The 24,919-nt window shown below is 37.3% G+C and overlaps 1 protein-coding gene across 6 annotated transcripts in view; it reads left to right on the top strand.

The window, feature by feature from the left end:
• LOC136857568 (stimulator of interferon genes protein homolog) overlaps positions 1 to 24,919 on the top strand; it is a 219,471-nt gene that overhangs the window by 117,972 nt on the left and 76,580 nt on the right. For all 6 annotated transcript variants that reach the window (XR_010858546.2, XM_068225239.1, XM_067136333.2 and 3 more), the window contains 2 exons: positions 21,057 to 21,231; positions 24,624 to 24,737. Coding sequence is in view for 5 of the 6 variants with exons in the window: in XM_068225239.1 (XP_068081340.1) it covers positions 21,057 to 21,231; positions 24,624 to 24,737 (289 nt within the window). In the remaining variant the exon portion in view is untranslated. The remainder of the gene's footprint in view (positions 1 to 21,056; positions 21,232 to 24,623; positions 24,738 to 24,919) is intronic.

Consider the following 24,919-nt stretch of genomic DNA (forward strand, 5'->3'; position numbering starts at 1 on the left):
ATTCCCATAGGAAACCTGAAGTATATGTCCCGAATGAGTAAATTTATAATACCAATATAACCTACGCAGGTAACGGGTACGGACCCTCTTAGAGGCAGTCCTGCCCAGGGATTGGCGCCCCTGCATATGTGAATCCCAGAGCACACTGTCCCGGTGTGCAACATCTGGTAAAGGGTCCCAGCTCAGGGTAACAAGTGAAGACCTCAACGGCAGCAAAAGCGAGAATATGATTCTCTACGGTGGAGCTGGCGGAGGAGGCAACCCATTCCCCTGGGGGTAGTACAGATGGAACTCACTTCCTTATGGGATGAGGAGGGATCCTCAAAGGCTAAGGGAGTAAACCCCAAAAGAAAATCCTCAGTTACGTTAGGCCTCGCAAGCCCAGTAAAAGAGCTTATTTGTAGTTGCTTTCAAAACACATAACAGCCTTGGAATGCATTTATCAACTATATTAAGATGCCAGCATGAGCAGACTCATGTCAGGGATGATGGTTTATGGCCTGATGATAGACAGGGTCTTGCAAAAATCCCGGAGGAGACGAACACAGATTGGGAACATCAACTTACTCAGTCTCACTGGAAAATTTGAAGAACTAGTGGACCTCATGGAAAACAGCAAATTAATGATACTGGGGCTGGGTGAAGCCAAATGAAGAGGTAAAGGAATGAAGAAATTAAGAAAACAGTGTACACTGTATTGGCATGGAAATGACAAAGAGATGAGGAAATTGAAATAATAGGGATAATGGTCGGAGCATGCGGTACCATACCTCGTCACTTCGTCGCCACATGGAAGCGCTTCCAACTCCCAATGAAGCTCATCCCGGAAATCGCGACCCTCGTCCTCCGAGCCTCCATCAAGATCATAAGGCACCACCTCTACAGCTAATTTTGAATGTTCTTTTATTAATACATATGTACATAAAATTGATATGTTTTACCTTGTTCTTAGCGGCAGCCTGTAAATACAGGAGGTCTTTCCAAAATAAATGGAAATTATATATAGTGAGAGAATAATAAAGGTGACTGTGCATTTAGGGAAAGAAAAACTAACTTTGGTACAAGTGTATGCATCTCAAACTGGATGTTGTTAAGATTATATGAACCAGTTTCTTGATGATTTGGAAAAAGTTATTAGTAAAGAGAGAGTAATCATTATAGGAGATCTGAATGCACAGATTGGGACAGATAGAACAGGATATGAGAATGTAATGGGACCTCATGGATATGATGGAAGAAATATAGAAAGTGAACATCTCCTTGACTTCTGTATGAGCAATGGGTTGGTGGTGAAAAATAGTTGGTTCAAGAAGAGACAGAGCTATAAGATAACACGATACAGTTGAGATGGACTACAAAAACTGTAATTGATTATGTCATCTCAGATGAAGAAAGGAGCAGAATGGTAACAGATGTCTGAGTAATACCCAGCGAGAGCTTTGACAGTGACCACCATGTATTAGTAGCGGACCTGAGAAACTTCTGTGTGCCAAAAGTACAGAACAGGAAAATGCCAAAAATCAAAGTATGGGAACTCCAGAAAACAGATAAGAGAACTGAGTATCAGAACCGGATAAAAACCCTGTTACCAAGAGATGAAAGGAGAAATGGAGAGACAGAATGGACCAGACTAAGGGACACATTGGTTAAGGAAGCAGCTGAATTTTGTGGAAAGACAAGTATGAAAACAAGGGAGAAGGGAACACCATGGTGGAATGAAAGAGTGAGAGCAGCAGTCAGGGAAAGAAATCTCTTGCGGAAAGAAAGGGATCAGGAGAAAAATAAAACCGGATCATACTAGAGATGAGGCAAAGATCAGAAACCTCGAACAATTATACTGAAACAAGAAACTGGAGGAAGACAGCAGAGGCAATAAGAAACTACTGTAGTTATCAGAGGTAAAAGGAAACCAATGAATACCATAGACACTTGAAGATGAAAATGGAAATCTGGTTAGGACAGAAAGTGACATGAGAGAAGTCCTGAAGAACCATTTCGACCACCTACTGAATAGACCAGTTCAAGAACAAAATACAGAATCAGAAATCCAAGCCTACAATGAGGAACCTCCCATCACCTGGGCAGAAACTGAGACAGCCTTAAAATCTATGCCTAAAGGAAAAATCTTCAGGTGCAGATGAAGTGAATGCAGACATAATAAAGGCAGCAGGCATCCTGGGTATACATTGGCTGCACATAGTACTAAATGCCATATGGACAAAATACCTTCAGATTGGAGCAAGGGCATTATAATTCCCATGTTTAAGAAAGGCAGCAGACAGACCCACCAACTATAGAGGAATAACATTGCTGTCTCATGGGCTAAAAATTCTAGAGAAGATCATAGAAAGGAGATTGAAAACCATCACTGAACCACAGTTAGAGGAGGAGCTATATGGATTCAGAAGTAACAGATCAACAATAGATCTAATTTTTAGCACTCGCATGCTGATGGAAAAGTATTGGGAGAAAGGCAAGAACCTGGTCATTGTATTCCTGGATATAGAAAAGGCCTATAATAGTGTTATAAGAGATAAGATCTGAGAGTGCCTGAGGAAAAGAAATGTGCCAGAAGGACTGGTAAGGAAAATTCAGATGTTGTACAAAGACTACTAGCTGTGTACAAATTGGGGAAGGTCGATCATCATGGTTTGAGAACAAGAGTGGAGTTCAACAAGGAAGTGCACTGTTCTCACTACTGTTCATCACTGTTATGGACAATATGATAAAGAACATCAAGGAAAAGTTAGGTGAACTGAATGCAGTGGCATTTGCCGATGTAATCATGATTTGGGGTGAAACAGAAGAGGAAGTACAGACAAGGCTCAACGTATGGAAATCCCAGTTCCAGGAATATAACCTCAACATCAGCGAAACCAAGACAGTCGTGACGGCAGTCGACAGAGAAGGGCATCAAGCAAATGTAAAACTAGGAGACCACCAGCTATAGTGTGTGGATAGTTTTTCTTACCTTGGAAGTGCAATCTCCAGTGATAATTTGATCAGAAAGCAAATTACAAACAGAGTGCAAAAGGGATCAGAATTCTACCAACAAGTAAGAACACTTTTATGGGATGAAATGATTCCTAAACTGGCCAAACTGATGATGTTTAACCGCTATTTCATACCAGTATTGACCGATGGTATTGAAGCGTGCACCCTCACAAAAAGAGATTCATGAAGACTGCAAGCATCAGAGATGAAATTTCTTAGATTCACCATCCAGAAGACCAAGATGAACAAGTTAAGAAATGAGGAGGTGAGGAAAGAAGCCAGAATAAAGACATCCCTATTAGACCGAATCGGCACATCCAGATTACGGTGATATGGGCATGTGATGAGGATGGAGCCTACGAGAACAGCCAGAATAAGTTTGGAAAGACAGGTGGAGGGGAAAAGACCTGCAGGAAGACATAAAACTTGATCGATGGACATGATCAAGGTTGATCTAGTGTACTTACCAGGGGATAGACAGAGGATGATGTTCTCCATGACAAGTTGTATATGGACAGGAGGAAGTGGAAGAGGCTCATAAACAGTACCCAGGAAACTGGAACTCTACAATGATGATGATGATGATGATAGCATACGCAGTGGTCTCCACAGTATGCACTAGCCATGCATCTTGGTAAGTGTGCTATTAACCAACTGATGAGCCCAACCTAGCACACTGAGGCAAAACGCTGGCAACTAGGAATTAGCTGGAAAATTTATAATGTCCAATAACGGACCAACTATTTTGTATATCGACTATAATGATCACATGGGTGGAGTCGATCTGAAATATCAGCTACTTCATGGCTACCTTTTGGAGAGGATAAAGATGATGAAGTGGTACATCAAGTTATTCAGGAGGTTAATAAATGTTGCAATTCTAAACGCATTGATTATTTGCCAGAGAAATTCGCCTGAAACTAGAATAGATCACTTGAAATTTAGGGTGGATGTCTTCCAGGCACTGCTTGTGGAACAGTCAGATTCATTTGAAAGAAAAGTGCCTGGATGTCATTCTTCGGACAAAAATGTGCCCCGTCGCACCAACTGAGGTAAAGAGTAGGCCAATCAAATGATGTGTCGTGTGCTACAAACAGAAAATCCGGGGTGAGACAGTGTTTTGGGTCCAGACTGCGAAGCGGGTCTCTGCGTTGCGGGATGCTTCAAGATATTCCACACCAAACTCAACTGTTAAGGTAAGATAACATCATATTTTTCAAAAGAATTAAGTTTTCTAAACATGTATGTGAAAATTTTGTTGAAATACATAAAATAGTACCAAAGTTGTGTTGTTTTGAATAGAGCTTTGCACGAATCTGAGAAATTTTAAATACTGCGCTCAGAACTCCTCGCAAAACACAAAGACGACTGGGCATTTAAATCCACCACGCTGAGGGGTTAATAATGTTATTCAAGCAGCTAGGGGGTGAAACAGTGTAGTGAAGTAATTTTGTGTTTTCTTAAAAGAAAAAGTGACACAAAAATGTTGGGCAAATGTGTGAGAGATCAATTTTAATGGACTCATATGTAACCACAACATTTTCCATCAGTGTTTCAAGAAGTCAGTAGTGTTAGATTAGTTGTTGGTGTTTTCAAGTTACATTTATAATTTAAAGTTGAAGATGCCCAATACAAGGGTGGAAACTAGTCCTGATGTAATAAAATATATTAACATATTATATTCAGTATTGAATAGGTGGACCATCTCATCCTTGGTGTTAGTGATAAATCATCAGTACAGACCAAAATGAAATTAATTTCATGTGATATTATAGGTGCTAGCTGCACAACCTTTTATTTATTTATTTTTTGTTGCTAAAAATGTCTTATCTGTAAGTTTTAAGTGCACACTTGGTTAATTAACAGAATTAAGTACTTTAAAAAACATAAGTGAAATAAGTACCGTGGAGTGGAATCTTTCCTGTAATGTGTACACAGTATGTACAGCAGTAATATGTCATCAGAATATAAAATGAAGTGAGGAAAGAAGTAGCACACTGTCTTGGCTAATAAATGAGATGTTCTCTCTGTCCTTCCAATTGTAGAAGTCGTAGAGTGTGATATGGTGCTGACATTTGTTTCCCCATTTCGTAATCACCATATTATTTGTGACTTTTCTTCAATATTAAGCACTTTCCCTTTTGTTTGCGACATCCTCACAGCGATGACTATATTTAACAGAGGACTATTTAACAGAGAGTCATAATTGAAATCTACAATCCACTAGAAACAAGAGTTTGAAAGTAAGCTTTACATTGTTGTCAGCAAACAAAAATCAAATGGGATGTTATACTTGATACATTTCTCCAAAAATGTGATAAAAATATGCCATTTTATATGATACGTTGTACTAAGCTAATTTTAAAATACAGTGTTTATGTAGGATTTAGACAGGATGATTACATTTCGCCGTTATATCCAATACATCACATTAGAAACCCTGTCATAATAAACAGTTTTTACTATATACAGGTGTATAAGCTATAAATTTCATTCTGTTCCGTGGTGCAGTGCACTGGAAGTGAGTCTTGTAAATAAATTTTCTCCTTTTTATTTTCTTTCCTGTTCGTTTGTTCATTCGTAATTCTGGCTATCATTTCCAGATTTACTTCATTGCCTGAGATCCACTTTAATTTGCCTAATTCAGTTCAAAGATAGCATCATATTATGTCATGAAAGTCACACCCATAACTTTTGATGTTATAATCCTTCCTACAACATTGTCTTTCTCTTATATACATATGTTTTAGTTGTTATCATATGATCTGCTTAATTTTTATTTGGCTGATGATGCCCACTAAGTGGCTGAAACTAATAATAATAATAATAATAATAATAATAATAATATTTGCTGTACGTCCCACTACTTTTATGTTTTTTGGAGACACCGAGCTGCCGGAATTTAGTCCCGCATGAGTTATTTCACGTGCCAGTAAATCTACCGACAAACGGCTGACGTATTTGAGCACCTTCTAATACCACCGGACTGAGCCAGGGATCGAACCTGCCAAGTTGGAGTGAGAAGGCCAGTGCCTCAACCATCTGAGCCACTCAGAAGTGGCTGAAACTAGTCCCAAGACTAATGTAATACTATTTAATATATTTTATTGTCAGCTAGCAAATGTACCCGTGCTTCGCTGCGGTATTCTACATTGTATTTGAATATCGAAGTAAATACTGTACATGCAGTAAATAAGATTGTTTTAAAATTGCATGTCTCTTAGCGTTATCCGAGAAACAGCATGGGAAGGTCCCCATACGCTCTTTCCAATGCAAAGTGTATCTTGCGGATTTGTGATATAACGGCAGGCTCACTTGCCTACTGCGCGGTCACAATCGATTTGGGGAGTTTTCGTTACAATGGCAGCCCCCTTTCCTACTTCCAGGCAGATAACAGTTGAGGAGTTTCTATTATAATGGCAGGCAACTACCCTACTATCAGAAGAAATTGAGTTGTGCAGTTATCATTATAATGTCAGGCCCCTTTTCCTACTGCCAGTCACACCAAGTTGGTGAGTTTCCATCAAAATAGCAGGCTACTATGCCTAATGCCAGTAATATTTTAGATGATGACATTTGTTTATTATTGCGGGCACCCTTGCCTACTGCCAAACACAATTGGGTAGGGGAGTTTTAAACAAAACTGCATGCTCAGTTACCTTCTGCAAGTCAAATCGAGAAGTGAACTATTCATTACAATGGTAGGCCTTCCTTACTATTGCCAGTTACACAGGAGTTGGAGAAGGGCTCCATTACTACTGCTAGTCAAAGTCGGTGTGGGGAGTACTGATTACAATAGCAGACACACCCTTTCTCGATCGCTTCAAATCGACCTCAATGAATATATATAGATCGACATACGAAAGTACATGCGTATCTACAATATTGCAGACCTTCATTTACAGATTAACTGCTGCTAAACGTACGTCATATCGACAAAGGATTGTACCATAAGACGCCGGATTTAGTGGCCTAAATGGCTGGTCCTATGATATCTCATCTATTCTTGAGTCAGATTGAGTTAGAAACATTGAACAGGGTAAAGTTTTTGTAAGATTATCTCACATTGCATTACTTTTCGGATAATTATGTGACAGCTACATATATAGCATTTGGTTCACATATGGCTACTGGGTGGGCCAATTTCCTTGAAGAGTTTGATGATTCTATATTTCCTATAAGTGATTGAAAGTATGAATTATGCATGTGAAAAGTCCAAATTTACTTAACATCGGTTAATAGAGAAAAATGAAACATAAAAGAGATACAGACACAACAAAAAAGTCATAAGACCAAGGTTGTAGATCATTCCAAATTGAACGGAGATTGTGCAATCCGTTATGTGATAGGACTTCCCGAAGGTCTGCACCATCATTAAAATTGCCTCCATATTTCAATATTCTTCGGGGATAAAAAGTGAAAAATTTAACGATCTCGGAAGTTTTCCATCCGTTACAGGCTAAAACGTATAATTTTGTAAAATTTCAATTTTCTTTTTTCGTCTGGCAGATTATGCCGCAATCTGGATTTTGAGTGAGGAGGGTAAAATTAGGACTTTCAGGAAACTAAACCAAAACAATATGTAGATGGTCATTATTACCCCTTAAACGGTTAGCTGTGCGAAAATTTCACCAAAATAGTCAATAGAGGCACATAGTCGTTGCGATTTTATTTATACAGATAGATAAGGAATCTGCTCCACGTACAACACCTTTTGGTCTATGTCCACTGGACTTAACCTGCAAAACTGACCATTCATGATATCTCCCTTATTAATCCTCCTGACAAAAAAATGCACATTAAAAAAAGTGCACGTTTGTTCGATTTCCAGTCAAGTTGGTCTTGTACTGTATATATTGTGGAAGAATAAAATCACCATTTCAGTTCCCTATAAACCACCAGTCCATTCCGGGAACATGAAATGTTATTGACCTTTAAAACCTACCTTTGGACAGGTGGATGCTAAATATAAAGTTTGCTTCAAATATCTTCAGTAGTTTTCAAGTTGTAAGACATACACTTTACACGCACCCGCTCTTGAGTTAAGTCTGATGGGACTTGTACCGAAAAACGGTCCGTTAATGATATCTCCCTTATCCCTTATTAATCGTCATATTGAAATGATGCCCATGAGAAAAAAGGTTTAGAAATTAATTTCCATTAAGGCAGGTAATTTCCATTTTGGTTGTGTATATTTTGTGGGAGTGCAAAATCACGGTTTCGGTTTTGTATAAACCCCCAGTCAGTTCAGGGATTTAGAAACAATATTTGCCTTAAAACCTATCAAGGACAGGTGGATTCTAAATATGAAGTTTGGTGGAAATATATCCAGTCAATTCTAGCACTCGCGTACATACGGAGTAATTAAGGAAGAAAACAATACAGTTAGGAAAGTTGAAATTAATAGAAAATGGATTATAACTGAGGACAGCCGGATAACGACAAATATGTAAATGCCAAGTGAATGTATTGGAAAATCAAATGCCCCTCAATAAATTATGCTGGTGTGAGTTATGGATATAATAAAGCAGTAACAGAGGAGAAATTTAGGCGCAGTGATTCTTAGGTAAACCGTTAAGAAGATGACTAATGATGTTATTACTTAGTCTATTTGAGGGCGGTTATAACATCCAACGATATTCTGCCAGTATCCCGCAGATAGGCCGATTGACGCCTCTCTTGCCTTCTACCCAAGGAACAACCACTAATTTAAAAGCGTGATGAGGAAAATGGCAATACGTTTTTTCCCTGCTGGCAAGCAGTCAGAGATGTTGCCATGGTAACCTGTAGGTTTGTTGTCGGTCTGTCGGTCACTCAATGCAGAGCATGATACCCACAGAAAATAGAAAATTTCTCCGTCATGTGAAGAGTAAGGTAAATTATAAACATAACGAAAGTTTTTTATAATGATGAGACGTTTCACGTATGGTCCATGAAGTTTACAGAAAATCAATAGTATAAGAGAAAAAACCCCTGTCTATTCAAAGATTTTAAAATGATATGCATATTGAAACCAACCCCGGGATGAGTGTACTCTAAATATGAAGTTGGGTTGAGATCTATCCAGCCGTTTCAACGTGATGGTGGAACAGACAAACAGACACGAAAAGTAAAAACCACCGATTCGGTCTTGACTTGACCTAAAAGGGATAAATATCTGAAAAATTGGCAAAACAGAAGAAATTACAGACAGCGGACCCCCTACAACTTTTTTTATATAGATTTATTTCTTATTTCTTATTGCTTATTATGTATGCAGGTTTATTAATTATAAAGTGAAAACCAACCTTCTGTATTAACAGGCTGTCATGAATGACAAGGTTATACGTATCACGTGTGATGGAGATGTTACAAAGGAACAAACACAGAAATGACATAATTTTGAAAGTTCTTGTTGGAGTCGGTGCGACATAAAAAGAAAAAAGATAATCTGTTCTCTTCCATTCTTCTTACATGACCTCACCACCACAGCCAGTTTGTATACAAGCGATGGCCTTCTGTGCCCAACTTACCAAGTTCGATCCTGGTTTAGTCCAATGGTATTGATTGAAGGTGTCCAAATACGCCAGCCTTGTGTCAGTAAATTTACTGGCATGTAAAAGTACTCTTGCGGGACAAACTTCCGGCATCTCGGCATCTCTGAAAACCATACAAGTAGTTAGTAGGATATAAAATCCAGTACAAAAACAAAAGCAGTTTATATGCACAGCTTCCTCCAGCTAAGAATCTAATGGATGCTGGTTTCAATTTAAAAGAGGAATGCAAAGAGCAATGGTTTTGTACAGCTCCGGAGTGGCCAAGCCTCTTTAATCCAAATCACCCCAGCTGGTTTCAGTTTGCCAAGAAGAACGTGGGCATCACTATACAGGTTTCGCACTAATTGTGGAAGATCTGCATTCTTCCTTCACCAGTGGGGCTTCAGGGACTCTCCAGCATGTGATTGTGGTGCTTTAGTCCAGACCATGCATCATATAATGGACAAATACCCTCTGCGTGCTTATGGTGGAGACCGAAAAGACTTTGCTGATGTCTCATTATCCCTAGTGCAATGGATAAACAGTTTAGATATCCATGTATAATTGTTGCCTACTTACCATGTATTCTTTGCTGGGTTTTCTTTTGTATAATATTGTATATATTGGTCCATTTTGTAAATTCCATATGCTTAATAATAATCCACCAAGTTCATTCCTAAATTAGCCTTTATCTCCTCATTCCTAGTAGCCTCCTGCCATTGTTCCCACCTGTATATTCCACTGCCTGTTACTTCCAGCTTATGAATAAGAGGCGAGTCTACTGAAAGTTTACCCCTGTACAGCAAAGTCAGTCTGAAATCAAGAACTACATACAGATGATTTTGTCTGAACGCTGACCTTGTTCTTGCAGAATACCATGATTGCAATTCAAGGACTGCTGTATTAGCTTTGCCTAAGCATTAAAATTATACTTCACTTATTCCAAGAAAATAAAAGATCAGTATTGTGATCATCATAGTAAATATTGTGATGATGGTCACAGTTGTGCTAATGATATTAAAATGATGTGTGCTGAAGTGTTTCAATAGCATTGAACTGTGAGGCACAAGACATTTATTTATGTACTAGCAAGATACCCGTGCTTCGCTACAGTATTATAATGAAATTTATAATTGAATGCTTAACATTTTATATATAATCGGCCGAAATTCATGACCTGACTCGTTTTCTGAAGAACATCTGTCAAAATTCGTTATCTAACTCGTTTTCTGAGAGATTACAGCAAAGTTCCTCCCATTTTTCAATCTTTCTTTCCAGCAATCGATTTCGTACTTCCCGGGCTAGGTCCAGGTATTCCACCTGGTCAGTTGGGTCCCTAAATCTTTGCCATCTTTCCCTATAAGCATTTGCCATCTTTCCCTATAAGCATTTTTAATATGGATCAAATCCTTGAGGAGATCCGGCATGGTGTCGTCTTGGGTGCCTTGGCGGTACTGAACTTGCGGCCGGACTGCAATCGTAGTCATTACCCGGCCAGGACCCGTTTCCAGTGTGGTCCGCACATTTTGACGACGGTCCAGAACATTATTATTATTATTATTATTATTATTATTATTATTATTATTATTATTATTATTATTATTATTGATGTTCTGGACCCCACAGCAAGATGCAAGACCGCTACTTGGTGGTAAATTACATCTGCTGCCTTTGTCATTGCTGACAATGTGACCAGCCTCATTGTCACGCATAGGCAAGTGCGCGGGATTTCTGGCGATGCGAATTATATACTTCATGCATTATTGACCTTATTACAGGGGTGAACAATTGCACGGGTCAATATCATTCCTATTGTTTATTTCAAATTTTTATTTATATGCCAGGAGAATCTACTGTAAACTAACTAAGTTCTCCAAAGGGCAAATGGCTCTTGAAAACGAACCCAGGAAAGATTAAAAATGATCGGTTTATGATCATAATAAGTACATTATGAACAGTAATATCAATTGGTCTCAACTCCTTTTGCACCCCACCGCCGTTAAGTTGATTTACCCCCCCCCCCCCCCCTCTCCTCTCCTCCTTCCCCCCCCCCCCAAGAATAAAGAAGGCCTGTTTCTTTATGTTTCAAGGAGATTCCAAATACCAATGTTCACGCCTGTTACCTTCAGTTTTGAGATATGAGTATCCCCATTAAAAAAAATAACTCACTTTTTTCACTTCCTTTCACACTCCCCCCCAAGTGAATTTTTTGCCAAAAAATACTTGTTTCTTTAATAGTAAAGGATCTTCTTAATATCAATTATCATGACTCTAACATCTTCAGTTTCTGAGATATGTGTCCTCATAAAAGGAATTCAACTCCTTTTCACCCCTGCCCCCAAGGTGATTTCCCCCGAAACACGTTTTTCTTTGTTTTTAAAGGAGATCCAAATACCAATTTTCACGTCTGTAACAACTTTAGTTTTTATTAGATGTAAATATCCACATACAATTATTTCAATTAATTTTTCAATTCTTTCACCTCCGTCCCCCTTAATTGGATTTTCTGAGAATATGTGTTTCTTTACTTTTAAACAGATTCCAAATACCAATTTTCACGTCTGCAAAATCTTTCATTTTTGAGATAATAGTATCTTCATACAAATATTTCAACTAATTTTTCAATTTCCCTTCCCCCCCCCCCTTAAGTGGATTTCCAAAAACAAAAACTATGTATTTCTTTCATTTTAAAGGAGATTTCAAATACCAAATTTCACATCTGTAACATCTTACGTTTTTGAGATATCAGTATCTTAATTAGAAGAATTCATCCCCATTTTCAGTCACTTTTAACCCCACCCCCACCCAAGTGGCTTTTTCCGAAAACAAAAAATACATGTTTCTTTATTTGTAATAGAGATAAAAAATACCATTTTTCACTTCTGTAACATGTTACGTTTTTGAGATATACTGTAGAAATGCTCATTTTAAAATTTCACCCCCTTTTTAGTTCCCCTTAAGTGGAGTTTCCAAAAACAAATCACCTATATTTTTTACTTTTACAGGAGATTCCAAATACCAATTTTTTCGTTTGTAACATTTTACGTTCCTGAGATATACTGTAGTTATAATCTTTCTAAACATTCACTCCCATCTAACCCCCATTAATTGGATTTTCCAAAACCAAAAAATATGTGTTTCTTTATTTTTAAATGAGATCCCAAATACCAATTTTCAGGTGTGTAATATCTTCAGTTTCTGAGATATAAGTATCCTCATTAAAGGCATTCAACCACTTTTTCACCCCTCCTATTGGGATTTTCCAAAAACAAAAAAATATGTGTTCTTTATTTTAAACGGAGATTCTAAATACCAATTTTTACGTCTGTAAACTTTTAAAGTTTTGAGATATAGATACTTCCATTTAAAAAAATCACCCCCCCCCCTTTTTTTTTTCACCCCCAACCATTAACCCGTTACTGCATACTGTTGCCCTCAGGCAACAAACATACAACTTTTCACCTGTATAAATGGATACAGATTGTGGAGAGAGGTAGTTTTCCGGCACACCTTTAACTGTACAGTCATTTAAAGACATATACCAGTGATGCCTTGTTTTTTTACATAACATAAGACAAAACAGCCCTACAACCAAAGGTACTCCTTCCACCTTGTCAGCATCCACGCGTACCAACCACCGTTTATTTTACGTGGGCCCTCCCCATCACATTACCACAGGCTTCAGGAGTACCTCTGGCTCAACCTCAAAGACATTACCGACCTACGGTCGTGCAAGTATACTTGCGCCCTGCAATACGTATCCATGGCCAGTAGGCAGTAATGTTCGGTCTTTGAATGTTAAAAGCTTGGCGTGAAATCGTGAAAAATCGTATATATACCCTGTTATGGCAATCCACATCTCATACGAGTGTTAAGCCATTAGCCCCAGTTAAGAATTGCTGGTAAATCTAAAACACTGAACGTAAGTTGAACATTAAAGCGTGAAATTTTCTTCACCAAACGAAAACGAAAAATAATTGCATTTTCCAAAAACAAAAAAATACGTGTTTCTTTATTTTTAAAGGAGATCCCAAATACAAATTTTCAGGTCTGTAATGTATTCAGTTTCTGAGATATAAGTATCCTCATTAAAGGCATTCAACCCCTTTTTCATTTTCACCCCTCCTATTGGGATTTTCCTTTTCACCTCCTTAGCGACGGAATATCCAAAAATCCTCCCTGAGCGAGCACCTACATTGTAATATAAATGTATCCTCAAAATTTCATTTCTTTATGTCCAGTAGTTTTAGCTGGGCGATGATGAGTCAGTCAGTCAGGACATGTTATTTTATATATAGATATAAAAGTAGATATTGGTAAATTTGAGATTAATAGACTCAAAGACTACTGGACCGAATGCTAACGAAAATGAGCATGATGATGATGATGATGTAGAAGAAGAAGATCAACTACCACTGTTCTTGGAACGTGTCACTCCTTGCAGCATATGGTTTCAACATGACAGAGCTCGCACACGGTGGTGGTCGTCCAGCGTATCCTGAAAAATGGATAGGAAGCGGGCAACCTGTCCCCTGGCCCACCAGATCGCCTGATCGTATGCTCCTGAATTTTTTTTTTCTGTGGGGCCATATAAAACAACTGGTGTATGCACAGGAGCTGGGCAATCCTGGTCATCTTAGGCAGCCGATCAACGGGGCATGCTGATCTGTTATGCCGGAGATGTTGCAACTTGGCAGATGGTCTCTTAACAACATCACGAGCAGATACTGCATTAAACAACGTGGGTAACTGAAATCTTGTCGCATGTTTCCTAGCTTCTTCCAACACAGCTCCATACCATATTCCCCCATACCAATAACTCTTCTCAGGGCAAAATAAACAAATTGGTCTGTGGAAACTATTAACTATGCAACCTTGCCACATTCCTGGCAACTGGCTCCAAAAAAAAAGGGGGGGGGCGGGATATTGCCGAGCCAAGCGTCTCAGGCAGACGAGGCGATGCACAGTGGGTCAAAATCGAAATCTAGGGGGACAAAATTATTTTTACGTTTTAATCATTAATTTAGAGTGAAAGCAACGCATATAATTTGTTTACTTCATAATAAACATCAGTTAAAACCTTTTTTAAGCTACATCTACATCTACACATGCAAGAAATTGTCTATGACTAGGAGTTGGATAGAGCCTAAACTACAATAAACTACAATAGATTGTACTCAGTTTACCTTTAATTTGGAAGACTGCAATTGTGGATAATTGCAGACAGCACTTCACTCACTATCACTAATCACTCGATGACCCTGACCTTGATGACTCATCATGTGTCATCTGAAGCATCATCATCATTCACTGCCTCATGTTGTTCATGATGAGTCGGTATATCTGGTTCTTTCAGGAGTAGTAATACTTCACTGGATAATGCTCTTCTCGTTTTAAGTTGAATTTTGGTTTTATGAGATATTACTGGGTCTGAAGATATCAGCAGCATATGTAATATGTTCTCATTTGTATGTTTTCATGAGGATTTCCTAGAATGTCCAAATATGTATTTTCTCAAATCTTTGTTACGTGTTTCTTGGGGTTCTTCTGACAATTGCCTGATAGGTATAAAACAAAGATCAGTTATATCTGCACCATGAATTAATACTTTATGCACAATAACTGGCATATAATACCATGGATACAGATTTAGATACAATTTTGCTGTATCCTGGGTGTAGGTTTTGAAAGCGGGTGTATATTATAGGGAACTGACAAGAAAGATTACACAAAATTGTAGAAAAACATCTGATTAGCTCTTCGTTTATACCTGTAATTTTGGATGACAAGACTGGATCCTCAAAGAAAACGGCGAGCAGTGTTGCCATCATTCGAATTTCCGACGCCTCCAGATCTTGATTTGTCAACATGCAGACCCATTTCTGATCGAAATTTATTCTGTATTACTTTCTTTCTGTTTTCTATTTTTGTCTTATCTTCATCCCCTATTGCTTTATTAATTTCTATTTTGTAAGATATATGTAGCAGGCATTAAAAAAAAAATTGATCCAACAATGGATGGTAGATAATCCAAATGTATAGCTCTCTTCAGGACAAACTGTTTTTGTGAGTGTGTTATTCATTTCTCTGGGACCAGCACTACACACATAACACCTCTGTGCTGATGAACCTGTAATACAATTGCAGACTTTTCCATCCACCATGGTCAGCAATAGAGTTTGATTAATATATATGTATTGATCATCAATTTCTATTTTACTTGGTTGGAGGGACGTTATTTCAGTTTCAACTAATTGAACCTCTCACCTAGTCAGTTCAACAGTCTCCTTTTCAAACAATAATTTAAGAGGTGTGCAAAATCGTGTTGAAGAAGGTCGTGGGTTCTGCCATAAAATTTTCTTTTCATTGTTGCTTTCTACATTTAAAGAATACATTTGTAATGGAACAAATGAAACTACAAAAATATCAGTGTCGCTGCCGTCATCATCTGTAAATTTCTGCTTATACTGACTATGTCCGCTTGAACCATCACACCCCCATTTTAATATTATATGAACTGTATCATTGCTAGAAGTAGACTGTTTCAAAACATCTTCTTGAACTACTGCAAGGCGCTCAATTGTATGGTCGACCAGTGATTGCAATGTTATTGTGGCTGATGTTTCTGTTATTGTTATTGATTCACTTGGTGAATAGCATTTCTGTTTTGTTTCTCTAATGATGTGGTAAGGTGGGAACATATTACAGTTCCTATTTTTGCATTCAAGTCGCATATTCATATATTAGCTTTTGCCGTAATTGTTATGTACAAGGAATGATAGAGCCTCCTCACCGGTAAGTGGTACAGGTTTTCCAGCTGGTGATATATAGGATTTTTTAATAGTTTAGTAGCTCTATGTGGAGACTTAAACGAGTTTCTTTAACCATTTTTGCAGCATCTCGTTTTCCAGACAAGTGCAATGATACTTGTGTGACATGAATAAGTTGTTGTTCTGAATGTGCAGAGAGTAGCGGTTGAATTTTTCGTCTCTTCGATTTTTCACTACTTTCATGAAAAAGCTTTCTAGGCCTTCCAACTTTCGATGCGGATGGAGTAGGAGGATTTAAATTTTCTATTAATTTAGAATCATACACAATTTTTGAAAATGTTATCTTCTCTTTTAACCAATCAGAATATTTTGATTTGAATTTTGCTTTACTTCTATGAACCTGCTTCCACCGCCTGGTAAAATTATAAACAAAATCCTTTAAATCTCCTTGTAGGCATTCAGTTGTCTCTTCAGAACAATTGTCTATCCCTAATTTACTTTTGACAAAGTCATGAAGTTACACTTTTGACACAATCTTCAAACCCAGTGCTTCAAACAGTTGTAAACGTGTGAGAACTGGTTGCGCAGCATCTTCTAAAACGTAAAATAACTAAGTTGCAAAAAAGATGCAAAATTCTTATAACAGGCATAAACTACAAGACTTAATCTACATTTTAACATTAAGTAGACAGTGATGCAGAGTGACGCGACATACTAAAACTCTAAGTGAAAATATAATTTTAAAAATAATAGTTAAATATTACATGATGCAAATGTAGCTAAAATTACGTAACAATTTCACCCATTAATAACTGAAACCCATTACAAATATAAAGATAATACCTTCAGCTGCATGTTTCATCTTAAAGCATCACACTAACCTCAAAGACAACCAAACCACAGCCACTTACATTCACTTTCCAATTCAGACTGCAAGATACGCACGCACAGCGCAGGAGATAAGATTCCAGCTCGAACAGTGGTGACAGATTTCACTAAGATGCGTTGATATCCCAGAATAGTGCACGGGAATTATATGAGAATGCTGTAGAAGTAATAAATTTTGATTTTTTTAATTATGAAAAAAAAAATTGTCCTAGATTTCGATTTTGACCCACTGTGCGATGGCCTTCTGACCCCGACTTGGCATGTTCGATACTTTCTCAGTCCGGTGGTATTTCAAGGTGCTCAAATACGTCAACCTCGTGTCGGTATATTTACTGGCACATAAAATAACTCCTACAGGACTAAATTCCAACACATTGGCATCTCTGAAAGCCTTAAAAGTATTTAGTGGGATGTAAAAACCAATAACATTAGGTATTTATTAAAAAGGAAAATACTTGCGTGGGATTCTAACCTCCCAAACCTCGAGCACTGATCACTTTCAGATCTCGTAGCTGTCGCCTTGCATCCAGGAGAGAGTGGGTTCGAACCACACCATTGGCAGCCCTGAAGATGGTTTTCCTTGGTTTCTCATTTACACACCAGGCAAATGCTGGGGCTGTGCCTTAAGGCCACAGCTGCTTCCTTCCTACCACTAGCCCTTTCCTATCCAACGATTTTTTGGGGTACTCATAATGAATTAATAGTGGCACTTGTGCTTCCTGCCGTTTCCCTATGTATTTCAGAATTCTAATAAACACGACAGGTTGCATAAAATTAGATTTGCAAGGGGTGGTAAACCACCCAGTATATGTGTGTGCGATTATTTTTTTCAAGTGGAAATAAGAAACAGAAAAGAAGTCTGTCAGAGAGTCTATGTGATTTTGATATCTATATTGATATGTGTATTCTGTGGTACAATGGACGAAGAAATGGCCATAGCATATATGTTAATAACCATCCTATTATTCACCTGGAGTCTAAGGGGGAGCCTTAGAAGATATTTTCTAGAATGGCAGGCTGTCAAAGTAACTGATATATTGCTACTCGATCCAAGGTGATTGTTGTCCCCAGGACACTATAATCACTATGAAGGTGGTTACTCTGCCTCTCCTTATATTGCATCTCCACCTTCAAGCTTCTGTGAGCCCTGGGCACATCTTTAGAACTTCTGGAACATATCTCTCGCACAGAGGCCAGAGAGGCAATTTCCAGTTGTTGCAAAGATGCCCTAGGGGCTCTCAGGAGCACGGGGGTGGAGATACAATATGAAGCGAGACACAGCGACCACCTTCATAGATGATTTTTATTTTTAGAATTTGCTTTATGTTGCACCGACACACATAGGTCTTATGGTGACGATGCAGTAGGAAAGGCCTAGGAGTGGGGAGGATGCAGCCGTGGCCTTAATTAAGATACAGCCCCAGCATTTGCCTGGTGTGAAATTGGAAAACCATGGAAAACTATCTTCAGGGCTACTGACAGTGGAGTTTGAACCCATTATCTGCCGGATGCAAGCTCACAGCTGCGCGCCCCTAACTGCACGGCTAACTCGCCTGGTCATAGGTGATTTTAGCTATTTGACGAAAAGTACACAAGTCACCATGATAAAGAGTACGTACTACAGTGTACGGTGTTTGAAATGTTGGCAACTTGTACATATGGTACATAAAACAACACAGTCCAGCGTGGAAAAAGAACTTACTAGTAATTTAATAGACCATGAAAGCCTTCATCCCTAAGATGATACAGTCAAAACTGTTTATTGCGACATCATTTTTAACGACGTATTGAATATAACAGCAAAATCTAACGGTCCTATCTAAATCCTGTTTAAACACTGTATTTAAAAAATCGCTTAGTACGACATCACTTATTATGACATATTGTATAAAATGGTGTATTTTTGTAACATTTTCAGAGAAATGTATTGATTAGAACGTTGATTTTTGTTTGTTTCACGTTGGGGATTGCTGACAAAAATGTAAAGCTTATTTTCAAACTCTTGTTTTCAGTAGATTGTACATTTCAAGTCAGTATGTCTGTTAAATAATCAGGGCAAGCATTGCTGTGAAGATGTCACAAAAGAAAGGGAAGTGTTTAATATTGAAGTAATGTCACAAATAATAATGGGATTACAAACTGGGTAAACAAACATCAGCATCACCAAAGAATTCTGTGTATCATACTCAACAATTTCTACAATTTGAAAGGACAGAGAGAACATCTAATTTATTAGCTATACTGTGTGCGACATTACTGATCAATTTATGTTGTTGCTAACTTTCCTCACTTATTATTTTATATTTTGCTGATATATTATTGCTGTACATACTTTTTAAACATTAGAGGAAATATTCCTCTCAGTCCCATTCCATAAATACTGTCATACCTGCCAACCCTTCCGATTTGCCCGGAAACTTTACGTTTTTTAACTCGTCTTCCGATTTTCTGATTCATTTTTAATTCTTCCTATTTTTTACCAATATAACCTCTAGTATGGTCCTAGAATAAAGGATAAATTTGCATGTGTTGTGTAATTTACCAACCTCATTTTCAAGCGTGTTTATTTGATGCATTATTTCACAAGTGTGTTGTCCATCGCCTTTGTGCATCATGCTTCCTGCTCACTACAGCAGCATGTGTGCTTTATGGCTGGGGCTTCAGGATGGCAATTGTCCTACAGTTAAATTAATAAACTTCATTGTTTGTCCGTATTGAACCAAGATTACAACATTTATTATAATTAGGGTCCACCTTATTCAATACATAAAATCTGTTGTTTAGATGTAATTACGACATATATTTCAATCAGAACTAGTTTCGACGCCCCTCTGCATCATCATCAGCTGATATAAATTCGTGGGAAAATCAAGAATCATATAAGTTTATCTACTTCAAATTGATCACAATTTAAAACCATATTGACAACATGAAACTGCATTTAAAGATAAAAATTTCATTGTTCCGTATTGAAATTATTGATGTTAAAAATTAAATAACTGGAAAGGAGGTTCAACCTATTCAATACTCAAAAGAAAGAATGTTGGAGGTCAGTTTCACTCTCTGATTGGTAGTGTTGTGACTTTGTGCAGGACAGAATGTGGTGTCGTGTCTTTGTGCCTAATCTAAAAATTTGTATAATCGAATTTCGAGTAATAGAGAAATAAATACACGTGAAGAATAGGACAAATGGCCAAAAAATTTATGTTACTTCGAGATACTGAAAATTTGAGTAATGGAGGTTCGAGATATCGAGGCTCGACTGTATTATTATTCCTATGTATGTGTCGTAAATGAGTGATTAGGTACATTTTCTTGTAACCATTTTTTATGTTTGTTTTTTTTTAGTTTAAGATTTTAAATTTAATGGTCATTTACATTGTAACTGTAGATATGTATGCCTTTTATCCTGTCCTTTTTTCACTTAGACCATGGCGCAATATATGTGATGAAATCTAATTAAAAAATCTTCCAATTTTTTATTTCTAAAAGTTGGCAGCTATGTACTGTATTTGAAGTACAGTACATATTTCATTTACATTTTTTGTAGTTTTAACTTTATTTTGTTAATTAACCATGTAAGTGTGCAGCCTAAAACTTCGACTAAGACATTTTTAGCAACAAAAAAGGTGATGAAACCGATTTGTAAGACTATCACCTATAACGAACGTTAATTGGTGATCCCTTCGGAGTCATTATAACCGGTTTCCACTGTATATACCTATATATACCTACTTTATTTACAACAGTCTTTGTTGAAATTTATTTCTACAGACACCCTTCTTTAAAGAACCAATTTTAGTAGAGTTTTGCTGATGAATAGAGTACTGTTGGGTATTTGTTGGAGATAAACACACAAGATATTTTTTAATTTAATGTTTCCTTCCAGAGCCTTGAGAAACAATTGAAGGATCGAGCTGGAGTCATAGCCAGGTCTTATAAAAATTCTGTGTACAAAATTCAAGATCCAAATGGCAGCAACCCTCCTGTTTATGTAGTTGCTGAAGGGGCAACTCCTTTGAAGACTTTGAATGAAGCTATTCTGTATAGTGGTAAAAGGAAAGGTGAGGAGAAGTTTTAATTCCTTCAAATGCCTGTGTGTGTTGTTAAGCATACCACTAACAAGGGAACTGTTTCGAGTTGGACCAGACCAATTTCAAAGAAACTCGGTAGCTGGGCCGAGTGGCTCAGACGGTTGAGGCACTGGCTTTCTGACCCCAGCTTGGCAGTTTCGATCCTAGCTCAGTCCGGTGGTATTTGAAGGTGCTCAGATATGTCAGCCTCATGTCGTTATATTCATTGGCACGTAAAAGAACTGCAGGACTAAATTTTGGCACCTCAGCATCTCCGAAAACCGTAAATGTAGTTAGTGGGACGTAGAAACATTAACATTAATTATTATTAAGAAACTCAGTAGAATGGCAATTAAAACATCAAAAGATGAAGGTGTAATAGTTGTGGTTGTGGGGGTGTTATTAACTCGGTGGCTTAGCTGCCTACTGTTCTCGCAGAAGGCTGAGGTTCGAATTCCAGCTGATCCTGGGTTCAGATTTACATATCAAATGTAATGTGGCTTCGAGAAGGCATCTTATCTTAAACCCCTGTACAAAACTAACCTAGGTGGCTCCAGCAACCCTAGAAATAACTGGGATAAGCTGAAGAAAGAAATAAAATAATATCTACTTGTTAATGAATGTATGTTTTTGTGGCATATTGTATTAACATAAAGAAATAAATGAACTGGATTAAAGCCACTATATATATTTATTTATTTATTTAATAATAAAGCCAAGCTTTCAGCCAAATTCAGCATTCACATGCCCTGATGAAGGCCAATGCAAGAATGAGGAGAATGAGTGAAAAAAGTAAACCATTTATGAAATAAGGGTCTGATAACATTCCACATCAGCAGCTTTCATCAAGACACTTTTGTTGTCATACCAAATGAAGGCAGAGTTGAGCGATTCTTTTCACAGGAACTTACGGTTTGCTTTTTTTTTTTTTTTTTAAGATGTGTTTTGGTATTTTTGTATTCACTCCAAGAGAATGTTGATACTCCATACTTCCTAATTGTTTGCCTGACAACTACAATTGCCCATGCTTCCACAAACAATAACAATTTTCAGACAGTTTTTGCATACCCACGTGCTCAGTATTGATGTCCAAATATGCCTCTTACTGAGCTCGATAGCTGCAGTCGCTTAAGTGCGGCCAGTATCCAGTAATCGGGAGATAGTGGGTTCGAACCCCACTGTCGGCAGCCCTGAAGATGGTTTTCTATGGTTTGCCATTTTCACACCAGGCAAATGCTGGGGCTGTACCTTAATTAAGGACACGGCCGCTTCCTTCCCATTCCTAGGTCTTTCCTATCCCATCATCGCCATAAGACATATCTGTGTTGGTGCGACGTAAAGTAAATAGCAAAAGCAAAGTTGCCTCTTGTCCTTAATTTCTATTAATAATAACAATCCTCTATTTAACAAAATTAATATACCATGTGATATTTAACTACTGGAGGCCAGGAAAGTTCTGTATTCTCATACTTAGCATTCATTCTGCATCTCTCTCTCTCTCTCTCTCTGTTCCTTCATATAATTTTAATGTCATTAGGTTACATTGATAATTAAGGTGTAATTTAAGAGTAACAAAATTCCATGTCTTCACTGTCATTCTGTCAATAGCTGTGGATCTAGTCTAGCTCTGATAGCCTGATTAATAATTTTGTAAATTGAAATTAAAATAGAAAATACAGTTGTAGAATATCTTGAAAAGTACATGCAGGAAATAATATGGTGAATAAAGCTTGTGAAGACCATCTCCAGGTGGATAATGTGGAGCTAACCCGTTGGTTCATCCCTGTCTTCCTTCTTCCTATAGCTGACGTTGATTGAAGTTAGGGGCACCAGATTTTGAAAGTTAGTGGGGGTGCTCTAACTCATAGTCCAACTAGCGATGGCTGCGCAGCTTGGGTCATGTAGTTATAAGCTCACATTCAGGATATATTGGGTTCAAACCCCACTGTCGGCAGCCCTGAGGATGGGTTTGAGTGGTTTCCCATTTTCACACCAGGCAAATTCAAGGGCTGTACCGTAATTAAGGCCACAGCCACTTCCTTTTCACTCTTATCCCTTTTCTATCCTATCGTCGCCATAGGACCTATCTGTGCTGGTGCAACATAAAGCAACTTGCTTCCTTACCCTCACAGTCCTTTCCTATCCCATCATCGCAATAAGACCTATCTGCATCGGTGTAACGTAAAGCAAATTGTTCAAACTCACAGTTCAAAAAGGGGGAAGGCCCTGAAAAATGTTGAAATGTAACCTTCTTGAAAATGCAGTTTTAGGTGTTTCTAAATGAGCAATACTTAATGGAAAACATAAACTATTGTTTTATTAAACACTTTTTCAACAATAATGAATGACTACAAACAATAATCCACATAAATCCGCATACAATCAACATAAAATCCACATAAAAGGTAAAGGTATGTTTTAATCATGAAAAAGTATGAGATATTACATTTTAAACATATGTGAATTACAAGGATGGAAGCTGAAGAAATACAAATTGTGTCTCTAAAGGCAAAAAACTTAATAATCTAGTTGTCTCGTAGAATGATACCAAACTGAGTTTTAAAAAACAGCAAATTACGTAAGATTTGGCTGTTTTTATTGGTATAATAATAAAAGTGAAATTGAAAATCTTTGGAGAATTTCTAATTCTCACTCATAAAGAGTGTGTTCCAACAAACAGTTGATCGTTCAATGAAAATGTTCATCACAGTTTTGAGGTTCAGTTTATTTTTGTTTCTTGATTATGGACATGCATGATTACATTATCGTTCAATTTTCTTTGCGTCATGGTACAGCGCAAATTTTAAAAATCTTTTCATGGCAAAAGAAAAAGCATTCTGATGTACATGTTAAAATGGGTATAGTTAAAGCGATCTTTAGCAAACTTAACTACCTCTGGAATCAATCTTAGTGAAGTTTTGGAGTGGCTTTGTAACTGACTCAGAATGTCAGAAATTATGAACTCCAATTTGATTTAATTTTGAATATTGGCCTAAAAAAGATCCATTTTGAGTATAAAATTCTAAAAACATTCATTCCAAGAATTTTAAAAATGTTTATCCTAACTTTAGATCATGGTACATTATATAAAACCGTATTTATTTAATAGAAAACAAAGAAATCCTTTTTCTCAAAAAAATTTTACATTTTGAGTCAGTTTTGAATTTTATAGGTTTTTCAAAACAGTTTGAACATATCATGCAGAGATAATGAAACATGAAAAAGACACACAACCTCAAAGTGTTTTGAGTGTTTTTCTCTTGTAGTACAAAATACAAACTCTGTTTTGTATAGTATAGTTTAGTTATAGTATTATTAAAGTAGTGAAATACCTCTTCTTTTCTTATACATTAACATTATAAGGTCTTATTGTTATTTTCCAGATTTTTTCATAAAGCACCAGAAACAAATAATATTATCCTTCTATGAATGCTTGAGGCAAATTTTGAGAGAGGATCGAGACTGCTATGATTTGTGTGAACTGGTCTATTATGTAGGTAAGTATTTTAACCTGAGTGCATTTATTCTCACTTAGGACATCGTGTATTGAGACTGATTTTTATATCTGGATGTTATTAATGAATTCCTAACATCAATTGTTTAATTGGATTGTTCTAAAAATAGTGAGTGAGTGTTTATCATGAACCAAGATTTGTTAAAAATCTAAAGATATTTCTTC

The sequence above is a fragment of the Anabrus simplex genome, chromosome 1 (assembly GCF_040414725.1).
Source record: "Anabrus simplex isolate iqAnaSimp1 chromosome 1, ASM4041472v1, whole genome shotgun sequence".
NCBI lineage: Eukaryota > Metazoa > Arthropoda > Insecta > Orthoptera > Tettigoniidae > Anabrus > Anabrus simplex.